Here is a 10868-nt window from a genome sequence, read left to right on the forward strand (position 1 = left end):
ATGTATTTAAGGTTTTTTTGGTACATTTCACATATACTGAAATGCAATAAAACCGTTCACTTCAAAATATGAAAGAAAATAACAATTCAATCCATATTACAGTGTTACAATAACAAGAGCATTGTCGTAGCTTAAGAAGAACAATTTTATGAATGTTTTCGCACATAATAAAAAACAAAGTACAGTGATGTGGAGGACATATACGAGTTTTAAAAGTTATAAGCTCAGTTCCCAGGATTAAGATTCATTCGTAAGTTTTTATATCCTCACTTTTATCCTTGGAATACGTGCCATTGTCCTTCCAAATAAATTTAATAGAAGTGAATGGTTTAAGATGGAAGCGTCCAAAAGTGAACAGCATGCTTTAATATGTTCTTTATTGTATAATATTTGAATAATTATAAGGACATATGAGGTTAATGAGTCATCTGGAATGGATTCACCAGTTCCATTTATAGTGGTTATATAATATCATTATTAAATAATAAAATAAATAATATGATATTATTATTACTTTAATTTCAATCAATGATTTATATAAGAGGCGGATACTATTCTTGACATTTGGCTTTAAGCAAACTAAACGTGTAAGATTTGAAACTCTGCTTAGTTTTATTTTGAAATGTTTCTTAATCACTTTAATTACTGGAATCCGTTCACGTCATACACAATATGATTTACAGTAGTGGCAAAAAAACCGAACCGACCCTTGTAGCTGACTTCAGAGCCTTGTTCACTCCAAAGCACGATAGACTGGTAACTAAGACTTTTATGGCTCAAATCCTGCCTGGGAAGGAAACTTTTTTTTGTTCCTTATTCAAATTTATTACCAATACTTTTCGATTGCAGCGATATTGTACTACTTAATTAACTTATTATTCCCAGAATATGAATTTAATCAGAAATTGAAAAGTTTTAGGATTAAATTTGAATAAGGGACAGAAAAAGTTTCCTTCCCAGGCAGGATTCCAACCACGAAAATCTTAGTTACCAGTCTATCGTGCTATGGAGTGAACAAGGCTCTGAAATCAGCTACAAGGGTCGGTCCGGTTTTTTTGCCACTACTGTTCATAATCAGTTGCATTTCGTGTATCATCGTATCTTACTTACTGGCTTTTAAGGAACCCGGAGGTTCATTTCCGCCCTCACATAAACCCGCCATTGGTCCCTATCCTAAGCAAAATTAATCCATTCTCTATCACCATATCCCACCTCCCTTAAATCCATTTTTATATTATCTTCCCACCTACGTCTCGGCCTCCCTAAAGGTCCTTTTCCCTCCGGCCTCCCAACTAACACTCTATATGCATTTCTGGATTCGCCCATACGTGCTACATGCCCTGCCCATCTCAAACGTCTGGATTTAATGTTCCTAATTATGTCAGGTGAAGAATACAATGCGTGCAGTTCTGTCTTGTGTAACTTTCTCCATTCTCCTGTAACTTCATCCCTCTTAGCCCCAAATATTTTCCTAAGCACCTTATTTTCAAACACCCTTAACCTATGTTCCTCTCTCAGATTGAGAGTCCAAGTTTCACAACCATACAGAACAACCGGTAATTTAACTGTTTTATAAATTCTATCTTTCAGATTTTTCGACAGCAGACTGGATGATGAAAGTTTCTCAACCGAATAATAACAGGCATTTCCCATATTAATTCTGTTGTATCATCATATCATTATATAAAATTAAGTCACGGCCATTTGCACTGATAATATCATATATTATGTATAGATGTCTTGAATGTAATATTTTTTAACAGGCAATTCAAAGGCCAGATCAAATAGTTGTGTATTTCGTCATGAGTTTCACTTCTACTGTTCCTGGCCTTCCTGGTTTGTTTATAGCGGGGATATTGAGTGCATCTTTGAGGTAAGTTTTAACTCCATAAAATATTTTAAAATTATTCTTGTGTTTTATATAAATCTACTCAAGTGAAGAGTTAAAAAAATAACTGAAAATGTTAATGGTAATTTATACTATAAGAGATTAAAATTTGATTTTATGCGCGAGTAAAAAGTTTAGCGCCCGAAGCGAAGCCAAGGGTGATAATTTCCAAAAGCGCATAAAATCTATTTACTCTCGTGTGCTATACAATATTTTATCCATTACTACCATCTAAATTTCATTACTGGTAAATCAATTCATTTTTAAATTGTGCTCTTTTTCTTTGTAATGTGTTGTTTATGAAGAAGTTATAAATGAATGAATTTTGGATTTTATGGTTGCTAATGTGTTGTTTGTCATTGAGAAAAAATTTACTCCACAGCTGTGAATTAAAAACTTTTATACTCGACCATGCCGAAATGTAGTACGGTAATTATACACCTGGTAGCAGTCCTTTAATGCATGTCATTAAAGTACACCTATTCATTAAAGCTCAGATTTTCGATTATTCTCGGATATGCAATCGAAAGACAACGAGGGAAACGTCACAGAGGCTGGAAATCCAAAACTGTCGCAGAAGGTTATGTTCTGTTACTATAATAATTAGCGTTAAATGTAAATAATATTCAAATAAATTCAATTTGTCATCTCGTTTTTCAATTCTAAATCAATTTCCAGGTTATATCAAAATTAGTTCATGTTACATTACATCAAGGTCAATGACATTATTGTTCCTCGGAAAAAATCAATACTTTCGCGTATGCGCACATCTCACAATTTACGAGCAATGAACAAGGTCACTTCCAATCTTCTGTCAGATACAAATAAAATTAATACTTCTGAATAATTTCAAGTTAGAAATATGGTCGAGCATAAAAAGTCGTATGAAACTTGCCTATAATTGTAATTAAGACGCTCGTATGAAAATTACGAAACTCGCTTGCGCTCGTATCATAAACGAACATACTCGCTTCTTAATCTCTCATTAAAGGCTCGTTGCATAATGTACTATTAATTCACTACTGAGTATAAAGCCATTATTTAGGTTACTATGGATGGTGAAATGAAGGCGAGTTTAGATACCAGATTTGGATGAAATTAATTAAGAAGACAGGGATGTGAAGATAACTAAAATTATATAAGCTTACAATGCCAGTATTTTGTGTAATACTGGTTTATATTGTTGCAATATTTATTTATCCTGAAATTATCAATTTAAATATAAAGCGAAAATGTTTAAGTTATTATTACTTTTTTACTCAACACTTTCACGTAAATATGGCCTGTTTCATCGGAAATTAGTAAATATAACGAATCAAGATTCTGTAGATATATACGTTATTATGACATATTGCACATAATATGTGGATACGTTTTAGATGTTACGGAGCAAATGTATATTCGGATGCTGTATGTGAATGTATATACTTCATTTCATTTTTCTTAACGAAATATTAATTTTTATACTAAAACTACGGTGCTAAATCAAATAAATCACAGTTTTTGAGCACAGACAAGAGGAATGAAAAAATATGAGTACAAAAATTGTGATTTGAAACTATCAACAGATTGTGAGAAGAAGAGATATTATATTATAGAAAATTTTCTATTATGTGTTTCACATTATATATAAACTAATTAATCTGTCAACTTCATGCGGTATATTAAAAAAATGTGATTAATTAATTCTTATACCCTTAGGATAATGAGCATAAAAATTAAGGAAAATTTATACAGGAGTTGATGAGCCCTATTGAAGTTATAAAAATATTCCTGTTGTGGTTAGACTATCCAGTCCCCTTAAAACACGTAGGCTATTTGGCGAATAATTATTTACATACCAGCAAATCATCCTTATTACCTGAAATACAGTTACTGATTCCCAGAAAGCTTAATTAAAATTATGGTATATTTTATTTTCAATGCTATTATTGTTTCCTTCAGAATTAAGGAACGTGGTTCTGTAGTATAAGCACAAATTTATAAAATATATAGATTATAATTTAAACATATCCATTTTACAATATTGCATACAGTTATTGTGTAGTATTATTACTACTACAGAAAATTCATAAAATCAATATTCAAATAAAAGATAAGTGAAATGATTTAAGGCTATGGAGTCAATTAAAATTATATTTGGATTGGTTCCTTAATAATAATTAGGGGTTTTCTGAAATTTACTTCATCTGTGAGTGGAAAGTCAAGTAATCTCACAGTAAATCATTTAATTAATCTCGCCAAAACAAAATCTGGCTAACGACGCTAGATAAACTGTCCATTTGATACAGTGTCATTGAATGTTAAATTTCTCTCTGACATCTAAATTCCTTGCATGATCAAGTTTTGTTTTCCCTATTTCTCTGAAAGTGTTTATCTCTCTCGCCTCTGGTAATTTTCGGGTTCTTAGAGTATCTGCTCGAGTGTATATAGCAAGAACAGGTCAAATATCATATCTATTAATTTTTACTTTTGATACCTCTCTCAGATATATATATATATATATATATATATATATATATATATATATATATTCTTGAATATTATGTCATTTAATGATTTGAAAATATCTGAATTGATATTAATTGTTGGTGGTTTTTACCGCAGATATCCGTTACTCTTGTTTCATTAATTGATGTTCCCATATTAAAATATTTTATTGTAATGAAACAATATAACCCTTTGAAAGACAACTGATTTCTCTACAAGTAACTGATCATCAACGAATGGCGCTGTACTTAATTTTAACCCATTAACGCCCAAATTATTTTTATTTAAAAATAAACGAAAATAATATAACTATTTCATAAATTTAATCCATAAGATGCCAAGAATATGTTTTGTTTATTTTTCCGTGCACCAAGTAGCTGAAAATCACCCGGTCTATAAATAGACCGCTGGGCACTTATGATATCTGCGTATTCATTTGCAATAAAGTAAATATATTTTTTGTGTATTTAATGTAGTATAACCAGAAACATTTATACCAATATAAATAAATTTATTTATGACAGTTTTAGTATTTAATGCAACAATACAATGCTGCAACTATAATGAAGCACATTTATTTTAGTAATATCTGTCTTTACCGAGTGTGGTAAGGCTCAAAGCATCTTTGACAGAGAGTTTCATCACACTTCTTGCGGAATGTTACTGGTCTGCATTATACCATTCCATCCGCCAGTGTTTCTGAGAGGGTCGTTTTGCCATGAAATGACCTCTACTATCGATCCTCATACCAAATTTCACTCCTCGAGGTGATGAAATAGGTCACTCCATTCTCTTGCAGTTCGAAAACATTTAGAGATATTGAACACCCAAGCATCGTCGGAAGTCAAGTAGAGGTCCAGGAAGTCTCTGTAGACAATCCATTTACCGTACTATAGCCATATCCAGCATTCTGACAAAGAGATCTCAGTACCACTTTTTTCCATGGATTGAAGTGGCATATTTCCCTGCTAACCAATCATGATGGTCCACTCCACCCATGTACTTACCGTATTTCTTTATTACCTGTGAAGTAACGGTTAGCGCATATGGCCACGAACCAGGTGGCCCGGGTTCGATTCCGGTCGAGGCAAGTTACCTGGTTGAGATTTTTCCGGAGTTTTCTCTCAACCCAATACGAGCAAATGCTGGGTAACTTCCGGTGCTGGACCCCGGACTCATTTCATTGGTATTATTATCTTCATCTCATACAGACGCTAAATAACCTAAGATGATGATAAAGCGTCATAAAATAACCTACTAAAAAATATAACCTATGGTTGCTGCACACTTATATTCCTGTTCCACCTGCTTGCAGAAGCCCCTGCATCACAGTTTGATCCTACAGGTACACATCTGTTGTCATCCCACTTCACAAACAGAATTTCACTATTAGTGTCAAATGTATAATCGTAGGACTCTCGTACTGCATTCTGTAGTAATTTCGTATCCTGAAGAGTTAAGGAATTCTGTTTTCTCTCACAGTTTCTGGAACCGGAAACCAAGATCCTAAGGTGGAGCAAAAGGTCTCTATTTCTAAAAAAAATTATCAAATTATGTGTCGCGAGCATGAGGATGTACAATGCAATCGAGCATATTCAGCACAACTCTGCTGCCTAAGACTAAGTCGTGCCTATTACTGACGTCATTTCAGCTGTGTCCTTACCAGAGTTTTTTTACACAGGGAATAGAAAACCTCAATGTGATGTTGGCCACAGAAGAAATTAGTCAAAAGTGATACCATCTGACATAATATTACGAAAGAAAATGAAGCAATATATCGTAAAAAAGTAAATCCTTGGCGCTACAGCCCATGAAGGGCCAAGACCGACCAGCCGGCTGCTGACCTCATGTTCACATGCCGAAGCAGAGGTGGACGATCATCCAATCAGAATGGAAGTATCGTGTTGTTAGCACGATGATCCTCCCAGCCGTTATAGCTGGTTTACGAAACCGGATTTTCGCTACCTATCGTACCTCCCTAAGTGCATCACGATGCTGGGTGGGCACCGATCCCATACACTGGCCGAAATTTTATGACGAAATTTCTTCCCCCATGAGGACTCGAACAAGCGTGCATTCCGTAACGCGAGTCCTAGACAGGATGCCTTAGACCACGGCGCTACAGTACGGGGCAGCAATATATCATACCATTACAATATTGAATTTTTTCCTATTTACTGTTATAATATGTTGGTGAAAATAGGATGCATGGTTTTCTTTATTGGTCGAGAAGTATTATTGCATATTTTATAGACCACTGTACTTAGAAGTAAAAAGGAATATATCCATTATGTATACACTGCAGACGTACACCGTATCACATTTATTTCCAATTTAGGGCATACAATAACACATTCTGAGGATCGAATAGGTGCTAATCATCTTTCAGATGCTAATCTACTTGCAATAGCACAGTACTACTGCCGACAGTCACTTGCTAATATCAATTGTTGCGGTACAGAGTGCAATGACACACCTTTCTCCACTGTTATTTTCACGTGATATCATAAGTGCCCAGCGGTCTATTTATAGACCGCAGCCGTTTCAGTTCATTTTGCTCCAATCATTTTACATAAATCTGTGTTTTTCTTGTGCGATGCAATAGTAGCAACCTTGACACAACTAAATCACAAATCAATAACAATATCGAGACATTATAACACGGAAAATTAATTACCTATATTCTTTACACAGTGCGACATCATTTTATACCTAACTAATTCGAACTAAGATACCTTAATGAATTCTTATTTTTGAAGGAGGATAAAATGTTGGCAAGTTTAGTTAACATCTTACATGATATATTTATGATGATCATTAATATTGAATCAATGGGGCACCAATAAAAAAATCTAATGTAGTCGAGTGTGCAAGGGTCTATAAATAGACCACTGGGCGTTAATGGGTTAATCACATAGTTAAACACTTTTCTTATCTTTACCAATCTTGAATAACTTCTTCAGTATACAATAGAGTCTCGTTAATCCGAACTACGCCTATCCGAAAATCTGGTTAATCCGAACAAATTATTTTAAGAAAGAAAAAAAAATTATTGTAATAGTACAAAGTAGCGAAAAGAAAAGTATGTATAAATTCACTCAATTTCTTAAAAAAAAAATATGAAATAGCGCATTCAAGAATACTTACAACAATTAGTGTTTTCTGTACATAATTTACACATCTGTCATGCTCATAAACTCAGTAGGCCTACTTTTCTGTTGTCGTAATAAAGTAAACCTGTTGTTTGTGGTTCTAAAAATAGCAACAGAGTACTCCCACCACCGTCTCTCAGCGCTCGTGAATAGCATGCATTGCATTACAGGAAAGATTTCGGTTACTACGAAAATCTTGTAATTCGAATAGGACTTGGTCCCAATTAGTTCGGATTAACGAGACTCTGCTATATATATAAAATCATATTTGTGATGTAACTACCCTGATTACTGTAAAATTCGGTTAGAACTTTGTTCTCCATCAACATCAATACAGTCTTTTCATGCATATCATTATTTTTTAAATTGAGAGTTCCAGATTATTTTGGTATTTCCTTACATTCCATAGATTCTTGCAGTTTAATTTTTTAATTGCGTTATCAATAAATAAATTAATTAAGGTTATCTAAGTTACATTGTATTTTACTTTCATTTACGAACACTAAACGTATATAAAGCAGAAAAAGTTTTCGCTACAAGGTGTTTCAAATTGTTTTCACTTTAAATTACCGAATAAGGAAAGTATGCGAGGTCAGCATCTTGAAAAAGTTCTAAAAGATAAAATTCGTAAAATGCAGAAATTAGGAACATAACTGGATTCAGACTGATATTATTAAATTTACCTAATCCAGTTGGAGCTTAAATGCACCATTTTTTTTACTGCACTGTACAGAAAATACGAACTTTACAGCTAAAAGAAATCTTTAACTCGTTTCATACTTGTGTTCACAGCACAATATCAAGTTCTCTCAACTCTTTAGGGGCCACAATATACTGCGACTTCCTGAGTCCTCTACTGAGAAGGAACATAAGCGATAGGACGGCTAACAACATAATGAAATGCGTTGTTTTTATTGTTGGTATAACATCAACTCTACTTGTGTACGTCGTGAGCCAGCTTGGGAACATCATTCAGGTAATTGCATTCAGAATGGAATAAGAACAGTCTCACTAGGATGGATGGATGGATGGATGGATGGATGGATGATGAATGTTGGATGGACGGATATACGGACGGAAGAACGAATTAATGAATTGATGACAATAAGAATTGAATAAATCGAAAAAAATGAAGTAATTGAAACTGTATGAGCGAATAAAACAATAATTGATTATTAATTAAGGAAATAACGTTTAAATTCATTGCAGAATGAGAATAGAGAAACGAATTGAGGGCTTTGCAAGGAAGAAACGCGGATAGACCTATACGCCCTTCTTCGGGAAAACTGTTTAAAATGTAGTGAATAATTATAGTAGCGAAATTTTGGTTTGATTGTACTGTACATACCTGCAGGACAGGGCTACGTGAGTGTATAATATTTTATTCAGGTGCGTTTTAAAATCTTAGATTGTATGTATCCCAATTCGCCATATTGACGTATACGCTCTTTTTCCGGCAAACCCCTCAATTGTAGGTCTACTAATATATAAATGAATATTTTTACAGAACTTAAAAACAAACATGACACTTAAACAGTCAGCAGATGTTGGACAGCAAAATAACTCTGAATAATTTGGGGAAGTGAATGAATAATTAAATAAATACATATACTAATAGTTTCGATAACGTCAAAAATCACACAATAATATTAAGAAAATAATGTTTTACATCTTGATTTCACAACTTTTAATACTATATCACTTCGTAAAACGTATTATGTGTCTTTCACATGTTAAATTTTACATTACCTCGTTAACATGTTTCAGCCTGCTATCGGCCATCTTCAGAACTGGTTGTTACTGGTCTTGGCGCCTTTTGTTTTATGTTTCCTGTGGGGGTGTGTTTGTGTAGTGTGGTTAGCATTTGTGATGTGTTCTGCATATTTGGAAGTGTTTTGTAATTTTTTTTATGGCTGTGATGTGTTAACATGTGAACCACACCTACAGAGAATTTTTAAAATGACAATGTTTACGCAGCAATAATGTTAGTAAACCAAATGAAACTTTTACTAATTACTAGCACTTGTCACTTGTGACAAATTTACTAATAGGCCTGTAGATTCATGCAACGGAAATGACTGGTTTTTCACTTACTGTATTAACTATCTTATCGCTCTGCAAGTCTTGCAACACATTAGAAATAATGTTAATTTTGACAGGTTGTTTCGAGTATCTTTGGGATAACAAGTGGAGCCGTGCTTGGAATCTTCAGTTTCGGAGTGCTCAATCCAAGAGGAAACACCAAGGTCAGTCACAATAACGAAATAACATATGAGATAATGCATTTTATGAACAACTCTTGCGTAGAGATATACAGTGTATCAAAATGATGGCTACACGTTTATAAGGTTATTATTATTACGCCTATTATTATTATTATTATTATTATTATTATTATCATTATAACTTCATGGGAAATCAAATGATACATATCATTTGACAGTCAAAATCTCAAATTTTCAAGTAATAAGTTACAGAAAACCTATTATTTCTGTTACCGCGGAAAACAATGTTCAAAATTACAACTCTGTGTTTATCGTTTCTAGTTCTGCAGCTTGCAAAAACAAAATCTGTAAAGTCACAAAAGGTTGTTTCTTAGATATTGCCGAATTGGCTATATAGGCCTACTACATCTTATGATTAGCTAAAGCCGCTAATCTGGCCCATCACCATTGGCCTCCCACGTCACCTAACTTGACAGGATATGACTTCTGTCTTACAATTAGGAGTACAGTATGTGAAGGATGTAGTTTATGTGCCACTTTTACTCAAAGACCTTGAAGAAGTAATACATCGGATCGTTTCTGGTATTACACCCATGAACAGAACTATGTCTAAGAGAGTGTAGCAAGATTAAGAGTATCGTGTTCATGTATGCCTTGTAAAGATGGGTTCTTCCATTAATTGAGGCGTCGGCTGGAACAACGTTGTAAGTTACAAAATTTTCATTCGGTATGTTTCCATGTAATAATGTTGTATGTCATGTTACCTTGCTATACTCTTTGGCTTGCAACTGTCCATTAATGCAGTACGTGAAATTTGTCCACTCAAAAGTTTGCTACCCTAGAAGAACAACGTTGTACGTGTACACATCTTTTCAGCTCCTCTAAATTTTTCCAAATGTATATTATAACATTGTTCCAGCCACGACGCTTCAATTGTTTATACGAGTAACATTACAATTAAAATTTTAAGTGTTTCTTAAATAAATTATAAGCATAATTTTTTTTAATACTGTACTTAGTCATATTAAAGTGTTAGGTCTACCATATTTTTTAACAAGATGTATTGTCGTTAAAGCGTTATGTCTGCGTAACAATTTAAATTGCTAACTTTTA

The 10868-nt window shown here is 33.6% G+C and overlaps 1 protein-coding gene across 1 annotated transcript in view; it reads left to right on the top strand.

Annotated features, from left to right (window-relative positions):
* Positions 1-10868, top strand: part of LOC138711641 (sodium-coupled monocarboxylate transporter 1-like) — an 89795-nt gene that overhangs the window by 68198 nt on the left and 10729 nt on the right. Inside the window, exons 19-21 of the mRNA XM_069842773.1 lie at positions 1764-1873; positions 8323-8506; positions 9690-9776. Of these exons, the coding sequence (XP_069698874.1) occupies positions 1764-1873; positions 8323-8506; positions 9690-9776 (381 nt within the window). The remainder of the gene's footprint in view (positions 1-1763; positions 1874-8322; positions 8507-9689; positions 9777-10868) is intronic.

This window comes from Periplaneta americana, chromosome 13, assembly GCF_040183065.1.
Source record: "Periplaneta americana isolate PAMFEO1 chromosome 13, P.americana_PAMFEO1_priV1, whole genome shotgun sequence".
NCBI lineage: Eukaryota > Metazoa > Arthropoda > Insecta > Blattodea > Blattidae > Periplaneta > Periplaneta americana.